The 23,955-nt window shown below is 36.1% G+C and overlaps 1 protein-coding gene and 1 long non-coding RNA gene across 2 annotated transcripts; one reads left to right on the forward strand and one right to left on the reverse strand.

Moving 5' to 3' along the window:
- Positions 1–751: 751 nt before the first annotated feature.
- LOC132295560 (tobamovirus multiplication protein 3) lies at positions 752–17,546 on the forward strand. The gene is made up of 11 exons (XM_059793854.1): positions 752–1,235; positions 2,923–3,013; positions 3,117–3,169; positions 3,270–3,362; positions 3,449–3,520; positions 12,648–12,720; positions 12,833–12,878; positions 15,378–15,441; positions 15,531–15,584; positions 15,888–15,965; positions 16,928–17,546. The coding sequence occupies exons 1-11, from the start codon at positions 1,077–1,079 to the stop codon at positions 17,018–17,020; spliced, it is 876 nt and encodes a 291-aa protein (XP_059649837.1). The 5' UTR covers positions 752–1,076; the 3' UTR covers positions 17,021–17,546.
- Positions 14,722–18,115, reverse strand: LOC132295561 (uncharacterized). The gene is made up of 2 exons (XR_009478541.1): positions 17,829–18,115; positions 14,722–15,403 (listed from the first exon to the last, which is right to left on the reverse strand). It is a non-coding gene; the product is annotated as an uncharacterized LOC132295561 (long non-coding RNA).
- Positions 18,116–23,955: the final 5,840 nt, after the last annotated feature.

The following is a 23,955-nucleotide window of genomic DNA, read 5'->3' on the forward strand; positions in this document are numbered from 1 at the left end:
GACAGAGAGGATAGGTCACTGGCAATTATGGCAGATTCTAGCGAGTTCGACAGCGAGATGATAACAAAAACGGCAGTCTTCAAGGAGCGGTGGTGAAGACGCACCAAGGCCGGTGACCAGGGATTGACCCGACGGTGACGGCAACAACGTCAATGGAAGCGGAGCAGAGAGATAAAGGACCGGTGACAGTAAGAACGATAACAGATTTTATTATTTATTTTATATATATATTTTTTGTTACAACATATTATCAGAAGCAACAGATCCTGAATCTCAACAAGAGAGAGCAAATCTATAGCCGGCGGGGAGAACAGAGATAGGAGAAAATACAGTGCACATAAATCATTTTTTTTTTTTTTTCTGTTATAGGATTTAGGAATCAAAAGGGTGCTAATAGAGAGATGAAACTCCAACAAATAATAATAATAATAATAATAATAATAATAAAAACCGACGGGGTCTTGATGTCTAACTATGTTGCACTAAATGCGGTTGTTTTGTACTAAAGGATAATATTGTAATTTTAAAAATATGATTTTTTTGATTTTTTAAATAAAAAGGAATATAATAAGGGTAATTTAGTTATTTTACATACCCTTAACCATTAATTGACAGTGTTGGAGTAAAATGATAACTTTATTATATTGTTGGGGGGTTTTAAAACTAATTAAATTTTTATCATCATTTCTTAAAAGTACCGGGGATTTTCAGAAATTTGGGCTATTCAGTATATGATTTAGCCAAAAGGACACTACTATGTATATCACGTGAGATTAGAACACGTGGGATTGCTAGGATAGCGCGTGAAACACAATCTCCCTAGAAACGCGTAGACTTGAATTTATAAAATCAAACAGCCTATTGCCGGTCCCTTCCAGACGCGCCCATAAGCTCAGAAAGAAAAGAACGAAAGAACGAAAGAAATCAATCCCACCGTAGTATTTTCTGTTCTATCCATCTCTTCTTGTTGCCGGCCGTTTTGGGTTTCCAATTTTGGGAATAAAAAATAAAAAAGGAAATTTCTCAGCGATTTTCTCGAGAATATTTGCAGGCGCCGCGAATTTCGATCTCCGGCGATGGAGCGGACCGTGGTAGCGCCGTCGTCGGCAGTCATAGCGTACAGGCTCAAGGACGCCTCCGATTGGTGGCATGAACTTAATGATTCACCTGTTTGGCAGGATCGGATATTTCACGTCCTCGCTGGACTCTATGGCATAGTCGCCGTCGTTGCTCTGGTAATTCAGTTTTCCCTAGAAAAATTCGAATTTCTCGAGAAGTCTATTGTTCGCATAATATGTATTTTTGAAATTTTGGTGTGGATTTTGGGTTAGGGTTTTCTAGGTTATTAATTGAATGATTGGGGTTTCCTTGTTTGCCCTGTGTATCGAATCAAAATTTTAATTTGGACTTTCTTTTTTCAAAAGAAAAACAAATGGAAGAGAATGATATAAACGAAATCTTGTTTTCCGCTTGGAACAAACTCGAATCTTTTATTTGGATGTAAATAGGAATTGGAAAGAAAATAACCTAATTTACTAAACGAAACCCCATCTTTTGCAATAATTTAGAAAATATGTAATAGTGATGATGAGATTTTGTGTATGTTCACTGTTTCTTAACAAGTGATTTCTTGGGTATCAAATTGCGGAAAGAGTACCTAACCCATAAAATCACCTCACACCTGACATTCCTAGGTTCCGGAGGAAGTTCTATCCACTTCATTGGGGGAGGGTGATCACCCTTTTAGGTGGCAGAGTTAGTTAGGGCTTGACTTTATGATAAATGTATTATTTAATGTTCAAGGGATCATGAAAGTTAATTAATAACAACAGTTATATTGACCTTATTCACTTGAAGGACAAATTGAGAGACACCCATATTAGATCATTAACAAACCTTGAGCAATATTTGACCATTATGCTTTCTTAACCAAAATAGAAACCCATATTCCGTTTTTATCATTGGAACACTCAAAGTATAAGAAGTTAACTTATATTTTGTCAGCTTAAGTTCTAGTATTGCACCAACCAATTAGTGGCTTTTGAAATGATGATAATATATTTCTGTTGCCTTACAAGTGAGAAGAGTGATATCAAGGTTAATGGTAGACGTGAACAAGGACAAAGACGTTAGGATTGAGGAGACTAGAAGAAGGGGGGAGTTGGTCAAGCTCTAAGATCAGTTGAGTAATTTCGGAATCCAATAAAATCCAGCAATCTTTCATTGAATTAAAAAACAATATATATTTTTCCTTGAATTCTGTCAATTCCAAACAAGAGAAATCTCATTTAAAATTTAAATTCCATAAAATTTTGTGTTATTCCAGGCACAATGTTTTGATTTGTTTATGAGGAAATGAAGGAAAGAAAAGCTGACCAACCAATCAAACACACATGCACACACAGATACATACATACATACATACATATGTATATGTATGTATGTATGTATGTATGTATTTCTATATGTATATGTATTTGAGTATCTTGTCTCTTTTTTTTTTAGTTTGTTTCGAAAAATATACTCCATAATGACTAATAAAATAGATAATTTAATTGTGATTTTGTCTGCATTTTCTGTGCAACAAAATAGAGGTTTTAGCAACAAGGCTTGAAGAATCAAACTGATTTTGATTTCGAGTTGAGTGAAGATGATAGTAGAATCTGTTTGGGGGCTGAGACAATGAAGAATACATAAGTTTTGTGTCTTATCTTTTGTGCTATTTTTGTTTCTTAAGAATGAAAGCCTCAAACTTAGTGAAGCAAATCATGTATTATGCTCAATCAAATTATCTTGGATATCGAGAAATTGAAATCTCAAATTTCCTACATTTGCTTGGCAACCAAGTATAGGCTATAAAATATTGATGAATCTTCTGACATCATAAATAGCTATTAATTATCTGGAATTTGATTACTTTAGGTACAATTGGTTCGAATACAATTGAGAGTGCCTGAGTATGGTTGGACCACTCAGAAGGTCTTCCATTTTTTAAATTTCTTGGTGAATGGAGGTTTGCGTCTTCTTATTCCTTCATCAATTATTGTGACATCATCACTATTATTTTCTTTAGTTTCTACCTTTGTGCTCAGTATTGAGTTGGTTCTTATTGGCAGTTCGAGCTTTTGTTTTCGTATTCCGTCGAGATGTTCAGAAATTGCAACCAAAGGTTAGGACCATTTTTTTTTTCTTTTTTCGTGTCTATCTGCTTATAACTTTACATGCTATATTTTATTGTAACTTATAGCTTTACATGCTATATTTGTCAGATTCTCCAACATGTGTTGCTCGATATGCCTAGTCTTGCATTCTTCACAACTTACGCCCTCTTGGTTCTGTTCTGGGCAGAGATATACTATCAGGTCAGATTTGGTTGTGGCTTTACTTGCTATTTGTATTAGTTTATGATCGTTTATCTGATTTTGTTTCTGAAATAAATATTTGACAGGCACGTGCTATATCTACTGATGGGCTCAGGCCGAGTTTCTTCATAATTAATGCTGTGGTGTATGCCATTCAGGTGAAAATTCCTGTCCATATTTTTACTGTGTACCAGCAAGGAGAGGTCTCAAATTAGATTTCTATTAGGTGAAAAGCATAGCCATGTTTTTCCAACATAGCATCACCTCTCTTTGTTTTAACTAATTTTTTCTTTTTACTTACTTTTGTAATTTTTGTTTTTTTTCCTGTGATGATTTTTATTTATATTTGTAAATTTAAGTTCATTATGTTTGGTTAAAAGTGTAGAGATGACTGTGTGAAAGGAAGACAATTGTTTTACCTTGTAAATAGTGCAATTGAGATGGTGTAAATGGACATATTATACTACCTTATAAATATATGTGTTGTCTCTCTCTTTCTCTCTCTTAAGAAATGAGGTAGTTTTAAGAATAATCAAATAATTGATGGGTTCCTTTCAACTGACTGAATTGGGTGATACTCACATGACAAATGAAAAAGTAAGAAAAAAGGAATTATGTGGTACCTTGATGTTTTCTTCCCATGTCACCAATCCTCTCATGGGAAGCAAATCGTATCCCTTTTGTTCCACATTCTTTTGCATGGTCTTCAATATTTTAAATGACCATGAAATGGAAGCAACATGAATAATTCTCTGTTCAATGAAATTCTTAGTGGATGTCGACACCAAAAAGAACGTAACAACCACACTTTATGAGAGATTAAAATCTGAACTAGGTGAGATAGTGTAAACATTACATCTGCTATCTTTATTCATGGCACAAAGTCTTCTTGAGCAAGGTCTCAGTAGGTGTCAAGATCATTTGATGGAAAGGAAAATCATACTGGGTCGCTGAAATTCTCTATTCTTAGCACCATTTTTTGTTGGGTTCTAGGAAGAAATTGTAAATCCTTGGATGAGCTTGTAGAGTTTTTGGATCTGATGAGGGTTTAGAGGCCCTATTTGGCCTCCTTTTATTTTTGAGGGATGCATTCCCCTTTTGAACGCCTTTTTATAAATTCTTACTTATCAAAAAAAAAAAAAAAAAGGTACCAAGATGACTATATTGGTGTCTTGTTGTGGTTTTGGTTGCAACACAAAGGTATGCTACAAACTGGGCTTAAAAAGTAAAAAAAATAAAAAACGCTTTAACACCACAAAAGAATAAAAGCACTATAAAACCATTCATTGTGGATAAGGGAAACATTGCTTAGTGCAATGGTAAAAGTTTCGATTGGCAAGAGTATTCACTTTGTGTAAAAATTATAGCAAATGTTAGGTGTGCCTTCCATCTTCCCCTCAACACCCCTTGTAGGTTGGATAAACACTATTAATGCACTTTTGACCACATGGTAGATAAAGTGGATTATAAACACTTACATGATAGCACATGGTTTCAATAGTCGAACTTGGGTTTTATCATGATATTATACTACAATATTAGATACCACTCACAGAAAATATCCAATGTAATCCACTCCCATATGTGTGTATTCTCAATTAAGCAAAATAGAGACAAACTATATCATAAATTTTTCGTCTTCTTTGGCATTCTCTTTTTGAGAACCTTTGGACAGGTGCTTCTCAATGATCAATGGCTAAATTTATGAGTGAATTGTATTTGTATCATATTTGTATTGGATACCAGTACTTTCTTGGTACTCGTGGATACATGTTCAGTATTTTCTAAATGTATCCATGCCACATTTTGAACATGAAAACTACACATTTCTAGTACCAATGAGCCATTAGCCCATAAAAATAAAAAATAATCACATTTCTATTGTAATATCATTATATAATTGTTACGAAAAGTGTAAACAACAGTTTTAAATATTTGAACTTTCTTAGAAAAGAGTGGAGATATAATGAGAAGTGTAGAGGGATAGATTGCTAGTGAGTTCTTATCTGAGATTCTTTCAGATTGCAACAGACAGGTAGGTTTGGGTTGCCGACCATTTTTTATTTTTATTTTTATAAGTAAAAATTTATTAGAAAACGTTCAAAAGGGGAACGTGTCCCAAGAGCTGTACAAACCGAAAAAAGAGAAAGGGGGAGTCCTATGGACCTAAAGAACCCAAAAGGTCCACGATTTCATCTAAAGATATACAATTTCTCTCCATAACCCAACTAAAAAGAGAACAAATAATAGAAAACTTCAACGCCCCAATGGAGAATTCCTCCCCATCAAAAGATCTTCTATTCTGCTCTTTCCAAAGGCTCCACCAAACACAAAGTGGGGTCACCCTCCAATAATTGCGAGCATGAGCCCCAACCCTTTGGTCCCTCCAAATGTTAATCAAATCCCTTGAGGTCCGGGGCATAGTCCACTGGACGCCAAAAAGACCCAAAATAAGACTCCAGAAGGCATGAGCCACGAGACAATGCAAAAGAAGGTGATCTACAGACTCTCCATCATTATTGCACAGACAACACCGGTTGACTATGATTTGTTTTCTCTTTCTCGAATTGTCCAAAGTCAAGATCCTACCCCAAGCTGCAGTCCAAACAAAAAAGGACACCCTAAGAGGAGCCTTCGAATGCCAAATTGTTTTCCACGGGAAATTGGTACCGTGAAACTCGGAGAGGCAGAGAAAGAAGGACCGGACCTGAAAAGTCCCTTGCGAAGAAGGCACCCAAGTCAAAGAATCTGAACTAGTACCATCCACCTTGGGTCTATACAAAAGTTCCAGCAAGCCATTGACGTCATCCAACTCCCAATCCTAAAAGGATTGCCGGAACCGCACATTCCAAGACAACCTACCATTATCGAGTCGATAGTAGTCAACAACCAAAGCATGTCTATCAACAGCAATCCTGAACAAATAAGACAATGGGCGATCCTCGCACCATGTATCCTCCCAAAACCGGACATCCCTTCCTTCCCGAACTTTGAATCTAATATGCTTAGAGAACTCATCCCAACCCTTCCTAATGGATTTTGACACCCCCACGCCGACAGTAGATTTGACTGGCCTAGATGACCACCCCCCTCTCTCCTTCCCAAAACGACATGAAACATCCTTCCTCCATAACCTATATCTTTCACTGCCGAATCTCCATAACCACTTGCCTAGAAGCGTTCTGTTGAAAAGGGCTAATCTCCTAATCCCCAGACCTCCCAACTTAAAGGGCCTACAAACCTGCTCCCACCGGATAAGATGAAATTTAAACTCCTCCCCCTGTTCGCCCCATAGGAAGTTCTGTTGAAGCATCTCAAGTCTTCCAACAATAGAGTAGGGGATCTGGAAAAGCGAAAGAAAGTAAGTTGGAAGACTAGACAATGTACTCTTCACCAAAATAACTTTTCCTCCCTTCGAAAGATATTGCTTTTTCCACCCAGCCAACCTTTTCTCGAAACGCTCAATCACCGGGTTCCACTTGCCTAGGAGCGCTCTGTTTGAGTTGCCGACTATTATCGGCTTGATAGCAGGAGGCCATCTTGGGATGTGCGCTTTGTGAGGTTTTTCAAGATAGGGAGTGGGAGGATATCTCTGAGCTTCTGGTCGGCAAAAGGTGGATGGAGTGGGGGCTGATGAGTGGGTTTGGGTGTCTTCCTTGGGGGAGGTTTGAGGTGTGCTATTTTAATAGGAGGCTGTAGGGGGCTAAGAGATTTCCTTTCTGTGGAAAGGTTGTGTGGTGCACCAAAGCTCCTCTGAAGGTGTTTTTCTTTGGTTGGGCGATAGCTCTGGGGTATATTGTGACGATTGACAACCTGTACAGGAGGAGGTAGATTGTTGTGAACTGGTGTTGCATGTGCAAAAGGGATGAGGAGTTTGTGAATCATCTCTTTTTGCATTGTCTAGTGGCTTGGGATTGTTGAGCTATGCTTTTGATTTGTTCGGTGTTTAGCGGATTATGCCTTTTTCCATGATGTCGATGCTTGAGGCGTGCCGAGGATATATAGTGGGGGCTTCAAGCTCGAGATGCTTGGAGGGCGGCGCCCTTGTGTCTGTTCTGGGGCTTGTGGAAGGCTGGTGAGTGGGTTTGGGTGACTTCCTCTCAAGGGAGGTTTGAGGTGCACTCTTTTGACAGGGGAGTCAGTTGAGTGCTAAGGGGATTTCCTTCTCGCGGAAGGAAGTGTGGCACACCAAAGCTCCTTTGATGGTGACTATGGATAAAAAAAAAAAGGCTCCTTTCAAGGTGACTTTCTTTGGCTGAATGGCTGTTATGGGGCGTACTTTGATGATTAACCACCTACAAAGGAGGAGGCAGGTTATTGTGAACTAGTGTTGTACTGCTGTGTGTGTCGAAAGGGATGAGGAGTTCGTGAATCATCTCCTTTTGTACTAGTCAGTGGCTCGAGATTGTTGGGCTATGCTTTTAGTTTGTTCAGTGTGTCATGCCTTTTTCCCCAATGCCCATCAAGGCTTGATGAGGATGTATAGTGGTGATTCAAGCTCGAGATGCTTGGAGGTTAACGCTCCTGTAGCTGTGGTGGGGCTTATGGAGGGAGAGAACTAGGAGGTCCTTGATGGTGAGAAGACTCCTATTGGAGTGCTTAAGTTCTCTATTATTAGCTATCTATCTTCTTTTTTCTTTGGATTTTGGGGAAGAATTGTAAATCTCTAGGTAATGTTTGTGGATATACTTAGAGATTAGGGGTCTCATTTAGCCCTTGTGTAGTTTTTCTTTTGGGTTGCGCTCCCCGGTTGAGTGTGTTTCAATGATATTTTACTTATCAAAAATAAAGAAATAAATATAATGTTTAATTTAATCCAAACAAAATTCAAAATTGTGTAACATAATTCTCAAATTTTATGTTATTTATAATTTTTAAGGTAGAAATGCAAAAGATTTGATAGATTCCTTAAAAAACAAGGTTGTCATAAATAGTGTTCTTCTTTTTTCTTTGGATTTTGGGGAGGAATTGTAAATCTCTAGGTAATGTTTGTGGATATGCTTAGAGATTAGGGGTCCCATTTAGCCCTTGTGTAGTTTTTCTTTTGTGTTGCGCTCCCTGGTTGAGTATGTTTTAATAATATTTTACTTATCAAAATTAAAGAAATAAATATAATGTTTAATTTAATCCAAACGAAGTTCAAAATTGTGTAACATAATTCTCAAATTTTATGTTATTTATAATTTTTAAGGTAGAAATGCAAAAGATTGGATAGATTCTTGAAAAAACAAGGTTGTCATAAGCAGTTTTGTTAAAGGCGTGCCTAGGCTCGAGGCGTAGGTCTAGCGCCTATTGTCATCCCAGGTTCACTAAGGTTTGCTAGGCGCGCGCCTCGGTTACGCCTCGTCCTATTTGTCAAGCTGCGCCTAGGCGCGCCTCATTGTTTTTTTTTTATTTTTAATTTTTATAAATAATTATTCTATTTCTAAGCCAAAAACGGTACTTTTGGAAACTTAATAAACTAATAAGAAAGCCTAAGCTTATGAGAGATGGAACTTTTGTTCAAAAGAATAAACAAATAAGAAAGCCCAAGAGTCAAAGTGTTAACCAAACATAGAAAGAGTGAGACTGTGAGACTAACGACAAAGCGCTACTTGCAGAGAGCAACGATGAAAGCCATGTCAGTTCTGTCTTCTCTCTCTTCTTCCCTACTTCTCTCTCCTCTCATCTTTGCTTGCTTCTTTCTCTTCATCTGGTTCTCTTCTTTCTCTGTCTTTTTCTTTTTTTTGGGCTCTGTTTTTTCTACATTTTTCTTCACACTTTCTCTCTCTTCTTATCTACTTCTCTCACTTCATCTACTTCTTTTGTCTCTATGTAATTTTTTTTTTTTTTTCCTCCTCTCGTTTTAGTTTTTTTTTTTTTTGGTTTTGTTAATAGATTTATTTCTTTTTGTGCTCTGTTTTTCCATTCAAAAAAAAAAAATTCTGTTTTGCCTTTCAAGAAAATAAATTTGTTTTATGGTTCTTGAATGCTTATATGGTTGACGGATTTACTTTTTTATATTTGATATTAATTTTTCGAATATTGATACGACTTATGAGATATGAATGTTTTTATGGTAGTTTTAAATTTCAATTGTGCGCCTCACTTCACTCAGGCGTGCCTCTCGCCGTGCGCCTCACGCCTAGGCTCCAAAGGACCTCTAGCGCCTTGAGCCTTTAATAACACTGGTCATAAAATTTTGTTATAAGTGAATATTAGCCATGCATATATATATATATATATATATATATATATATATGTCAAGTAATTATTGTTCCAAATTTAGATGTAGATACATATATTTTATAATTTTTGTATGTATATGCATATTTACATACAAACAAGATACATATGTTGTATCATCCTGCTTATTATGCATCTTATCAATATCCATAATCCGTGAATTATTCTCTCACTTGAACTTGATTTTGTTAATTATAATGAAGAATGTTATGAAGCTCTTTTAGTTAGTGTGGTGCAATATATGTCAAAATGAGCTTATCTTCCCTGTTGAAGGGGTTTAGTGGCATTTACCAATCTCGCGATTACATCACATTTGAGTGAGATAGCTATCTCAAATGACTCATTGAAGTTTTTCTTTTCTTGTAGAATGTCAAAGTATGTTCTTTGCTTGACTGTGACAGATGCATATTGGGCGACTAATCTCATTCTTGACCAAGATTAAAAACTATGATCTTCGTAGTTAAGTATATTTAAGCAATTTACTTATCAACAAAAAAAAAAGAAGAAGCTATATTTAAGCAATCACTTGGAGTTTAAAAATTGTTGATAGATCAAGAAGATGTAAATTGAATTAGTTTATCATTCCTTAAGAGTTTGTCACCTGATATCTTTTTAGTTCTCTTATCTAAGGAGGTGAGGTTTTCAGCAAGGTTTTTAGTTTGGAAATTCACTGGGATAGGTTGGAATGGATTTTCAAAGAATAATCAGTTCAAGGTAAGGAGTGGAAGGCATATTCATTCTTGGGAGGACCTTTGGTGTGGGGATAGACCATTTGTTTGCACCATTCCAATGCTATTTAGGATTGCAGCTACGGGTTCACACGGTTTGGTTTGGTATGGTTCCGTGCTAAATCGGAACCGAACTGATCCCGAGGGTTCCAAAAAAATTGAACTTGAACCGGAACAGGAACTGTTTGACGTTGTAACTGAACCATAAAAGATTGGTTTGGTTCACTTATGAACCACAGTTTTGGAACTTCAAGAACCTCCTAAAAAATAATGTAATCAGACACTGTTAAAGGTCTCCCTAAGCCACATAGTACCTTACTGCTAATACTAGAATATGACATTGAATGCAAAATGAGAGTAAAAATATTAGAATATATAAACATTAAATGAAAGCTCTTAGGTTTTACCTTACTAATAAGTACTGGCTATATTAGATATAACATTAAATGCATACATTTTTTCATAATGAGGGTACTAAAAAGGTCTCCCGAAGCACGAAGACGCGTAGACTGTGTCTTATCTTATTATGTTTTAATTTATTAATATTTTAATATATATATTTAGTTAATGGTTCAGTTCGGTCTTAATGGACCTAGAACCAGAACCGAACGATAAACTAACGGTTCCCTATTTTTTTTGAATTGGAATCATATTAATTATTTATATTTCAAACGGCTATGATGCACTCTTTAACAAAAATTCTTCTCTAGTATCATTAGCACTTGATGAATGGAACTAAAAGTAAAAAATTTGATGGCTTAGAAGAGGAGGGAGGAGATAATGTGACAACGGTCACTAAAAAAGTAATTTTTGTTGGTATAACTACTTAAAATAGACCCTTTTGTGGTATTCCTCCTCAAGTTGTTTTTGAGTATCACAAATTCACAGTATGCTCAATACTATGGAAGTTTGTGCTTGCGGCTCTTTTAGTGATGTTAGAGAATGCAAATAATTAAGTTACACCCTCTTTAGCATGTTAAGCTTTTAGAGTAGTTAAAATAGGTTTTCAGTTCAAATTGCACTGTCACCTGATGATTGCATTGATACATGTGTCGGACTGAAATCTGATTACATGTTAAGGGGTGTTTAAGACGTCCTTTTTAATAGTTTAAACTTTTAAAGTAGATGGTGATTAACAATTGAATGCATTTTAAAGGCATGTTATTCTTTGATTTTTCAGAAGGGTTTACAAATCAATCCGGTACTATTTCCTTTTTTTTCATTTTAATAAAGACATTTCATTAAAGAAGCTCCCAAGAGGGCAGTGCGCCGAAGAAACAAAGGGTACGAAAACGAATAGCTATACTTTCTAGCTATCTCTACAAGCTCCAAAAGATTCCCCATAGATTTACAATTTAGTATATTTAAGAGACTAAGTAGGACTTTCGTCTCCATCAAAAGAAAGGGGAGTGGCTCTCCAAGCATCATAGGCTTGGCTATCCAGTATGTAACCTTTCCAAATCTCTTAACGTGTCCATTGCTTATTTTCTCCTTCATAAAGTCCTACTAATTTTGTTATATTAAATTTAGGCAATGTTAGCAGCCGCCTTGTTGTCATAGGTCAATTAACTAGGTTGAGTCAAAACCAAGCTCATGTAGGGTTAGTTTGAGGAAATCAGAGTAGGTAGTTTCTTGAATACGATGGTTTCTGTTGTTAGGATTTAGACACCCTGAATGACAATACTAGTTAGAAGTAATTAGGATGGATAATGAAAAGCTTATAATTGAGATAAAATCAGAATGATGGTAGCGGGTTGAACATTCTATTGAGGGTCTTTGGGAAGAGAAGAATTTCTCTGTAAAACTTGAGAGAAGTTCAATGATTCGATCATTTTTGACGTTCGATCATTTTTGAAGAATGGTCTCATGCACCAGTAGCTTAAGAAAATTTATACTCTTAGTATTTCTAATTATAGATCATATTCATTTTTCGCTATACAATAAAAAATATTATGCTATGTCAAAGGTGTAGGTGAAACTTAAAAAAACTGAGCCTTCAGCTTAGTGCTACTTTCTAGGCTAACCACATGGCAATGGGTACATGAATTGATGCGAATTTTTTTTCTTTCCTGTTTCAGATTTTCAGGCATTATGTCTACTAATTGTTTTTCTTTAATCCAAATCATGTGTTCATTATCACCCACAAGTTATGCATTTTTTATGTACTATGCAGTTTATTTTCATGATTCTACTTTCATGCAAGTGCAGATCATAAAAAGTAGTAGCATACTACATATCGTATACATATATGTCTTTCTTTATCTACAGAACTAATCTTTTCTTACAATGATCGACATAAATTGCTAAACTCTCTGTTTCCAATTGCTCACAGATTGTTATGTGGTTGATTTTATGGTGGAAGCCTATCCCAATTTTGATCATCCTGTCCAAGATTTTCTTTGCAGGTTTTTCTTTTTTCAGAAATAGTTAAATTTTACTGTTTGTTTGCAGTATAATTTAGTGAACTTGAACAAATGATCTTCTAACACAGTAACACACTAACACATACATTGGCAGGTGTATCTTTGTTTGCAGCCCTGGGCTTTCTTCTCTATGGAGGAAGGTAAATATCCAATTTTTGTTATCCACCAAAGGATTTCTAGTTGTCACTTTGAACAACACGGTGCACTCATGGATGAAGCGTTCAATTTTATGGGGATGGCACTCAGTACCCATGAGAGACTGTATTTGTGAAAAGACATAGGAGAAGTTACTTACCTTCATCCAAAGTTTCTGAATGGTTCACTGAATTCTTCAACACCGAGAAGCAAATGCTCTCCTTCTGTTTATTAGACATGCATACACAGACACTGGTCAGAAGCCTATAGGTTTGTGATTAACTGTGTATTTACTACACACAAGGTCCATCGAGTTAGCAGGTGAGAAGTTTACTTGGGTGTTGCACTGTAACCCCTCAAGTGATTCACTCAGGATGAATACTCCATTACCACTTAGCTTGTACTGTGGTACCTTTGTTAGGCCACAATGGTGACGGATGCTGAATGCCATACAGTGTCCGACCCAATTTGTGACAACGGTCACATTTTTCTCATGATTCCTGTGCATTACTTTGTAAGTGGAGTTTCAATAGATTAGCGTATAGCTGGCCAAGAGTTTTTTGGGGGATAGCCGTAAATATTCTTTGTTTTTCTATCAGGAAGATTGAATATTCTTCCCCCACCCCAGGAGGGAAAAAAAAGGGAAAATTGAAAACTTGAAAGTGTAACCCTTCAACAACGCCTACTTTTGGGCCCTATTTTTTTGGAGTACCCTTAAAACAAGAAACCATTCCTCTCCCCAGCCATTTCGAGTTAAGATGTGAAAGCACTTCTCTTTCTGTAAGAACGGTGCATTCCAAGGTGTGAAGTGGGGGAGAAGGGATGTCATAATTGGGGGTTTTTGAATAAGATGACCTTTTTCATTTTTCATTTTTTTCTTTTCATATTGAAAATGTAATAAGGTGGAACGCCGACTTCTGTTGCAGTTCTCTGACCAGATTGGGCTTTACCTTTTTTGGTTGGTGGAGCTGTGACATCTTCCCAGTTTTTGTTAGAGCTTCCAGGCCAGTCTTTTTTTGCAGCTTGCTGTTTCTGACATTCTTCGGGCTGGCTGTAAGTCTTCAAAACAGAGTCACTTGACCAAAGATCCACAACCAACTCTCAACAACTTGCTTCTCTCGTATCTAATTCAAGCTTTTTTATTTTGTAAATGATTGGGAAGTATTGGATCGGTGGATCCTCTGTCTCTCTTTCCCCAGTGCAGTTTCCTGTAACCTGTTGTTTATCCACCCAAAAAATCAACTAGCCAAGGTGTAATGTCTGCCATTGTCCGATGATGAGTCATCATCTCTCTTATTTACGCTATTCACTTAGTAGTTTTGCCTATTTTTTGTGGCTTGAGGTTGCGCTTAAAACTTCAATATGGAGCTTGTGTCTCTTTGTTTTTTGCGGTGCTTCATGTGGGTTTTACACGACTTCACTTTCTCAAAGAAACTTTAATGTGTCCAATTAGCTGAGATTGATCACTTGGTGCCATTAGATAATTCTCCTTACGTCCAATTGGATTTATTGAGATTCTAATCTTGGTTCCAATAAAGCAAATAACTTTAGGGCGCAATTCGGTTTAGGTTACTCTTAACCTAGAGTGGACCAACCAAGTATGATTCTGGAAAAGATGACCCTGAACCACAATTTGAGTCATTTGACTACAACTGAACAAAATATACCCATAAAAGGATTGGGTTGAGCAAAAAACTAGAACATACGTGTTCTACTGAAACAGCCTTTTCAGATTACGCAAGGGTGGATTTGGTTCTTGGGTTCAGAAAAAAGAACAGAGCATGATTAGCTTAAAAGAATATACATAGCACAAGAGGGCAAGGTGGCTGTTTATGGTGATTGGTGAGAGAACAAAAATAGCATTGTGCTTTTCAGTTCATTATTGGTTCAAACTCCATTTCTCACTCCAATGTAAGGAGTCAAAAGAGAAAAAAAACAAAGGACATAATTAATTGTATGGTGGAGGAAGTGGCAATAAAAATAGACAGATGAACTCAGAGATTAGGATGAGGAAGAAGTGTTTCTACCATTTGGGGCAATGGATAATCATAAATCATATGTTAGATCCTAAGTGTTGCCTTCAACAAATGATGGAAAATACTTAGTTAGGGTTTGTAAGATCTCTTAGTGTTGGCTGTGTTGTGGACATAATGATCTACATCATAATGATAGTCCAACAAATTAATGATCTACATCATAATGATAGTCCAACAAATTAAAGAGGACAACCTATAGAAGTAAGGAAATATAATAACAGAGAACCATGATTAGGGGCTGGTTTGGGGATTGGATGATGTAACCCTGACGGTGCAAAGTTGAAATACCAAACATACCTGACCAGTTTAACCCATTGTGGCTGGGTAAGGTTGATTCTTGTGGTTATCCGTCCTAACTTGTGATCCTGAATGGTGTTTGAGGGCCTTTTCATTTTCTTTTCCTTCATGAGCCAACTTATTGTGTGATTTCCTTTGTCCTTATCTCTTTCAATTGTCATCTTCATGCAGGCTCTTCTTAATGTTGCAGCGGTTCCCTGTAGAATCAAAAGGGAGACGTAAGAAGCTACAAGAGGTATGGTTTCGTAATTTTTTTTTTGCTTGTGGTCTGTTATGTATTAATCTTTGTAATCTTAATCATTGTCAGTGTTTTGGCTTGTGCAGGTTGGCTATGTGACAACGATATGTTTTTCATGTTTCCTTGTTAGATGCATCATGGTGAGTCCAGGACTGAGTTTTTTGCAATTATTCTCTACTACTTGGCTTTAGTGAAGGCCTGATCTTGTGTATGCTCCATATGCGAAATATACTGGTGAAAATGATGGCTAGTTAGATGATGGAATTGCAAGTATGTTGAAGAATTATGCTATCTATGTTATACCTGCGTGAGTACGCAGGCATAGCATAGATATGAAATACACATCCTGTTTATGATTCATGGGATTTAGGCTTTGCTGCCAAATGATGTCTAGTTGTTTAGTATAGCTAACTTTTACCTCAATTATATGTTGTTTGCTACAGATGTGCCTTAATGCATTTGATAAAGCTGCAAACCTTGATGTGTTGGATCATCCGGTTCTAAACTTCATATATTACCTGGTAAGTTTTTCTTTGTAACTCAATATTGATGCTTATGTATGTCAAAAAATGTTACTGCTTATACATGTAATTAAATGAAATTATTGGTGGGGCGTCTTCTACTTTTAATGCCCCTGTGGACCCAACTCTATCAGATATTTGACTGAACAATAAATACGTAGGTGCCGACATGTGAACTGGTTTTTTGTCGCATCAAATTTCCAATCCTAAAGCTTCTTGCTTTTATTAAGAAGAGGAATATTTCTTACATGTGCCATCATGTTTAGGTGGCTGTTTTTCCAAAGTACAATTTGTAGATATATTTTGCCTCCTAGCTAGTGTTTTTGGTGAGTATGACGTTTGTTTTGTTGAGTGCTTGATCGCCATGCATTGAATAATTTCTCATCAATGGCAACCGTTCATTGATTTTATGTTTTTTTATAATTCAAACATATTAAATGGGATTGTTAGGTTAATTGATTGTATATCATGCGGTCAATTTTGTGGCACTTTACGGTATTTATTTTTTATTTTTTTATCATAAGTCGTAAAATGAAAATATAAAAGTTGATGGCAGATTTGTAAGCCACATTTGTGGTAGAAATGTCTTGTGCTGGAAATGATATCCCATGCTCTCAAGCATACTTCAACATTTGAAGAATGGACCATGTTATTCCATTCTTTTTAATTTGGTTGATGGCATGTCAAAAGGAAATTTGATGGTTACCAATGTAACGTTGTGATTTCATGTTCTATTTTATGGCTATTTTTTAATTCAACTTTGTAGTTTGAGTCTCAATGAACCGAAGAGGTCTGATTTTAATGTTGTTGCTGGTGAGGGAAATGCTACTAGGATGTTCATCTCTGGTTCTTTGTCTGCACCTTGGATTGTTACCTTGCTTTTATATAGTTTTTTACTTGTGTTATAGGTTTCTGAGGATGACTATTTTAGTTTGCATTTGCTTTTTCACCCTTTTTGCCAGTTGGTGGAGATACTACCTTCATCTCTCGTCCTATTCATTCTGAGGAAGTTGCCTCCGAAGCGTGGGGTTACACAGTATCATCCTATTCGCTGACATGATTGGAGATGTTATCCAATGGAGAGGAAACCTCTGAGAGTGGATGATTTTGCTTTTGTGATGCTTCTTGTCTACTACCCCTAAAGAGAATGGAAGGGAAGAAGTATGGAGTCATGCGATAATCTCAGGGACTGAGAAATGTAAGTTTGTTCTCACTAATAGATCGTAGATTTGTTAGGAAAAAAGGGTCTTTCAGGCGTTGTGAAATATGTTGCTTAGTGTATGTAATGGAACTTTATTCGTATGTCTTGGATCTTAATATACTGGTGCTTTCTTTTGGTGTAAGTCTTGTCACAGAAACATGAGAGACATTATTCTACTGAATGAAAGGAGTGTGGTAAGACACAATTCTTTTAACTAATTTCTCTTGTAATGTGGTAATTTGTGCCACCATCAAACTGCGGTACATAGCTCCCCACATTATAATAGAAAAACAATTGATTCTCCACAATCATTGGTATGAATATATATATTTAATAGGGTATAATTTGTGGTTTATTTATGCAATTTGTTGGATTTTTTATTTTGCCCTTCAGAGTGTGAGCTAGAAATTCTGGTCTTCAGAATTGTCTGCTATTTTGGTAATGATTTTTCTGTAGACACTGAAGAGGACCCTCAATTCTTTGTAGGATAATTCTCTGGAATATATATATATATTCTCTTTTGAGATCTGAAGGTGATGGTATATATTTAGATAAATTTTATATGTATATGTGAAACCTACACTCGAGCAGCGAAACAATATCGGATTGATATGAGTATATGAAAAAGTATATGGTACAAAGAGAATTCAGGAGAAACATACCTGGTGCACGAAAAGGATTTTGAATGTTAATGTCTTGCATGTTTCGATTTCTGAAAAGGATTTTGCAGAATCAATGAGAGAGTTGGAATTTGATGAAATTAGAATGAAATGAAGAAGAAGAGAGAAGGAAATGGTTTTAAAACTGTGGTTGACTGGCTGGTGAATCCTCCAGTCCTGGTGACTTTTTTCTTTACCTTTACTTCTCTCATTTGTTTGAATGTTAGTTTTCAGTATCTCACAGTATGTTTGAACGTTAGGAATCTACTCTCTATAAATATAATGATAAGAGAATAAGACGACTACTTTATATAACAGGTAAAAGAGTAACTTGGATTTGCATATTACATAATTTGGCCACACCCATACTCGTAAGATCCATTTACATGAAAAATCTCTTCTATTAATTTTTTTTTTTATTATTTTTTTCATGTTTGATTTCTCACTTTTATTTATTTTTTGTATACGTAGGGTAATTGTGGATCTTTTCATGTCATATAATATTAACCCCACGGCACAATTCACTAAATGCTTGCTTATGGTTATGGGTAACTAAAACATTTCTTTTGAATAGTAAGGAGTTCTTAAATTGAGACTAATGTTGGGTACCAAAACATTTCATTTGAATGGTAAGATGTTCTTAAACTGAGACTAATGTTGTGCTATATTTGGAAGCAACAAATTGGCACGTTTTAATTGTAATTAAAATTGGAATTATAAAATAAAAAAAATAAAAATAAAAAGTTTGAAGTTCAAGATATTGACTTCAACCTACAATGTTGAAACACAAAATGGAATAATTAATTTTACAAGTAGAAATCATCACATGCCCTATGTTTTGCTTCAGTTACTACTTTCTTAACCTCTCCATTACTTTTTATATTTATCAAAGGTTTCACTATTTTTTGTTTTTGCCGAAGTTTATGACATTTTGTTTCGTTTTTAGGACTTTTCAAGCTAAAGCACACGAAATAAGCAAGCGAGACGAGCCCGAGCAGACTCAAGCTCGGGCAGAAACGGAGGCAGTTAAGGCCCCCCCTATGAAAGCCTCACTATTTTCTTACAATACCATTAAAGTCTCTTCCTATATACATTTTTTTTTCTCCTTTGAGTATCCCTTGCATAAGGACAGATTCAAAAATTGTCAACAGGGTGAATTAATACTAGTAATTTTTTTTTGACTGGACTAAAATTGGTTATAGTAATAATTTTTTTTTTTATTTTTTTAATGGGCTTGAACCCACCAAAACAAAACCTATGTCTAAATCCGCCCTTACCCTTGCATCAATTCGTCTATATGCTGCCCTAACTATATTAACTTTATTTATCCTAAAACAAGTTTTACTAATATTATTATATCTTTCTTTTCGAATCATATCCTCGCTCCATTTTTCAACATAATATACTTTATATTCTTTAATTTCTCTGGCTTTTGCACCTATCCACTTATTTTAGACATAAAATAAAAATATTCTATCAGTTCCTATTCTAAGCCTATTATTGTGGCTTAGCTGCTTGATCGGCTCCCGTCTAGAAAAACGTCAATTATTTAACACACACACGGCCCCTTGCCCATTTTCTTGAACCATCCCGAGGCTAATGCAACGCATGGATTAAGGGGAACACGTTAGCATTTACTCATGTTTACCGAATTCATATTCGTATTAATTATGACAAAATTTTGTGATGACTGTCAAGTTACTTAATGCAACCTTCTTCCTTTATTCGAAATTCGAATTCTTTAGTCAGAGTTTCAATCATGTCATAATAATTTCAACTTTTAACAACCTAAGTTGATTGTTCAATTGGGCTTTTTCGTGGGCTGTTTGGTTTATCACTTTTTTGTTTGACTTGGTTTGGTTCGGTTTAATTTGTTTTGTTATATTTAATCTTTTTTCATGTTGAAAAAAAAAAAAAAAAAAAAAAAAAATTATTCATGTAGCCTGGTTGGGTTTGATGGCTGGTTATGCATGGGCCTTGGTATGTCCAAGTACATTTTTGTAACTCCTTGGTAAGTTAACAGGTAAAAAGAGAAGACTAAAGAAAAATCATTCTTAATTAGAAAACTAATTTTCTTTCATCTATTGTTTCGTTTCATTTTATTTTATTTTTATTGTTTCACTTTAGAAAATTCAAATTTTGGGATTTATATATATATATATATATATATATATATATATTGTGTATTTTACATTGACTTCTTCCTATAATAATTGCTACTATCAGCCTCTTTCTTAAGATAAAATTTTAAGATCAAAGCTATTTGATAAGCTGACTTAATCGTACACTGAAAGAAAACTTCAGAATCATTCATGTTCCAACCTTTCTCAACAAGGCACTGTCTAACTAAATCATCATTCCATGCTTGCTCATTAACATCATCTAATACATTTTCCATTAACAATTTTTTGAAATGTCACTTCCATTTACATACTACTTTTTCCCAAGACAAAAATGATACTCATAGTAAAATTATTTTTATAATACATATGTAGTATTACAAAAAAATAGATATATATAATTTAGTTACACCACATAAATTTCTGCGGTGCAGAAGACTGAACAAGAAAAAAATAAAATAAAAATATGAGGACATAATTGATATTTCACATTCATGAATTTTATATTTTTTATAATAAATTAATAACTAAAGGTAAATTAGTAATTGTATCACTTTGCCGGTCGGAAAGTTGTTTCCAATGGCCTTAAAGGAGACACTTTGCTTGCTTTTAATAGTTGAGTGGGACAACTTACTCTCAAAAATAGTTTAAAGGAGCATTATGCAACAGTTGTATAATTTAGGAAAGTTTTTCACACTTGCCAAAAAATTAATTTAGTTGCACCACATAAATTTCTTCTTATCAAATGAATTGAAATATACATATCGAATTTGGATCCAAACTTGGTGCACTTAAATTAGCTCAGTTTAGATGATTAAATGAAAAGATAATTATTCCTTATAAAATATATTTGGAATAATTATTTTTTAAGGATAATTATCATAATAGAACCGGCCCGACCCATTTATGATTTTATCCTTATCAGGAGAGTACACGTGTCATCATCCTGTTAATAAAAAAAGCCAATAAATAGAGGCCTAGAGGAAGGAGGAAGGGGTTCAGAAATTGAGAGACTCATAAACCCAAAGAGGTCCAGAAATTAAGAGACCCAGAAATCCAGAGGGCCAGAAATCTAGAGGGTACACAAAATTTAGAATTCAGAAATCCAGAGGGTATACACAAATTCAAAATTAAGAAATCCAGAAGATTCAGAAATTCAGAGGCTTAGAAATCTAGAGGGTCCAAAAATCCAGAGACTCAGAAATCCAGAAGGGACACAAATTCAGGATTCAAAAATCCAGAATTCCAGAGAGAAATACAGAAATTCTGCCAATATTCATCCCTAACATCCAAACCCAAAAGCGAAGAACACTAAGCATATCAAATCGTGTCGTTCCTCATCAAATTTCATGGTGATCAACAACAAACACATTCAAAGTCGTGCCGTTCTTCATCCAAATTCCACAATGATCAACAACAAGCACATCAAATCGTGCCGTTCTTCATTCAAATTCCATAGTGATTCAAGAGTAAGCTCGTGCAGCCCTTGGATCCAACCAACCAAAAAGGAGATCGAATCAGATGACCTTATTCTTTGTAAAGAATATTGCAGAGGATTGTACTCCAATTTTTCCAATTTAATAAAATATTATTTTTGCTCTATATTTTGTTTTTATTTGCAGACTACAAAATTTGTGTGTATAAATTTCTAACACGCCCGGTGGGACATCCTTTGCCTCTCATCTCTTTTTCCTACCATCAAGTTTCTTCTCTGTTAGATTCTATGGCTCCCCCTAAGACTCAGACAGACAAGAAAGCCCAAAAGAACATCGCTACTGCAAAGGTCAATGCCAAAGCCACCATGAAAAGTGGCACGAAGGCCAAATCAAGTGATGGAAGTACCTTGGCAGGCCCTGTGACACGTAGCAAGTCCTAGGCAATCGCGTCATCCAAACATCAGCAAGACTTAGTGAAAACCAATCTTGCAAAACCGGCGAACGTAAAAACTCAACATGTCAAGAACCCTGACGTTGTTCCAGAGGAGATTCTGCCACCAGATTCACCTCATTCCATTTATGATGCCCACTCTAGTGTCGGTTCACACCCAAAGTCACCATGTTAGACTTCGGAGCAATCAATCAGTTCAAGGAACGTTGACTCTCAAGGCCTATTATACTCAGATATGGTCGCTGCTATGATGACAGGAGCTGCCACGGTGGAGGAACAACTAGCAACTATGGCTCGTTCAATTGAGAACCTCACAAAGACTGTTGAAGAAAAGGATTTGCACATCACTACACTGATGAACAAATTGGAAGTTCAGACCTTCGGTGAATCACCAGTGCCGTATGGGAATCCTATATCTTCCACAGTAGTGCCATTTGGGAATCTTGCAACTTCCACACCACCACTGTCTGGGAAACCTACATCTTCCATAGCAGTGCCATCTGGGAATCCTAACTCTATGGCACAAGGTGCTCACATGGAAGACCATAGACAGACGCCCGTGACAGAACAGGCGGCTAGTCAAACCAATCATGCTTCTTCAGTCTCTTCATTATCTATCGAACAATTGCAAGATATGATAATGAATACAATCCGAGCCCGATACAGAGGCGTTTCACAGAGCACTCTCATGTACTCAAAGCCCTATACGAAGAGAATTGACAGTATGAGGATGCATGTAGGATACTAACCTTCAAAGATTTAGCAATTTGACCGAAAAGTTAACCCCAAGCAACATATTGCCCATTTTGTCGAGACTTATAATAGTGCCAGAACTGATGGGGATTTACTAGTTAAACAGTTTATCCGCTACCTTAAAGGAAACGCGTTCAAGTGGTACACCGACCTAAAGTCAGAATCAATTGATAGTTGGACCAAATGGAACGAGAATTCTTGACCAGGTTCTATAGCACTCGTCGTACTCTTAGTATGATAGAATTGACTAACACGAAGCAATGGAAAGACGAGCCTGTAATTGACTACATTAATCGGTGGCGAGCACTCAGTCTTGACTGCAAGGACCAATTATCTGAAATCTCTGCTGTAGAGATGTGTATGCAGGGAATGCATTGGGACCTTCTTTACATTCTCCAAGGCATAAAACGTCGCACATTCGAAGAATTGGCTACGTGTGCCTATGACATGGAGATCAGTATAAAATCCCATGATGACAAAGGTCCGGTGGCCATCGAACCACGTAAGGATAATAAGGACTGGAAGAAGAACGACAAGTCGTTAAAGAACACTGCTAAATAATCTATGACTATCTCAACTACCCCAGTCAAGATATTTGCTAAAGATAATAAGAAAGATGATAAAAAGTCTCACCAGTTTCAAGAAGGGGAAAGACAACGTCCTACGCTAAAGGAATTAGAGAAGAAGGAATACCCATTCCCCGATTCCGATGTTCCTGGCATATTGGAATGCTTACTCGAAAGTAAAATTATTGAACTCCCTGAATGCAAATGTCCTCAAGAGATGGGACGTGTTAACGACCCAAAATATTGCAAATATCATCGTATTATTAGTCATCCAATTGAGAAGTGTTTTATCTTAAAGGAGGTGGTGATGAATTTGGCAAAACAAGGAAAAATGTTGTTGGACACAGACGAAGTTGTAACTTCAAATCATACTAATGCTACTTTAACAAGCTCTGTTGTGGGGAGTGCTCGTTCTCAACCTTCAAATTTTGAGGTATATTACAGAACCATCCAGTTTGGGTCATTGGAACCAATCCCGATCTATGTTGGCCAAGGAAGTATACTTGACGTTTCATCATTTGGAAGAGTCTTTCCTCAGGATGATGAAGAAGGATGGACTCTGGTGACAAGAAAGAAACCACGGAAGGAATGATCTGACATTTTTCAGACTAGTTATTCTGACAGGGGGCAAAGGAAAAAGAAACATCAATACCGCCATAGACAGTATGGCCATAATAGAAAATGGGTCAAGAAGACACAGTCATCTAAATACGCCTCTATGAGCAAAGGGATCCAGAAGCCCATTACTTTGCTAGAGTTCTTTCCAAAAGGATATCTAGATGACGAAGTGGTGATAGCTTACAT

This window comes from Cornus florida, unplaced genomic scaffold (genome assembly GCF_030987335.1).
Source record: "Cornus florida cultivar Cherokee Brave unplaced genomic scaffold, ASM3098733v1 CherokeeBrave_3.0.0_Hap2_Chr02, whole genome shotgun sequence".
In the NCBI taxonomy this organism is placed as follows: domain Eukaryota; kingdom Viridiplantae; phylum Streptophyta; class Magnoliopsida; order Cornales; family Cornaceae; genus Cornus; species Cornus florida.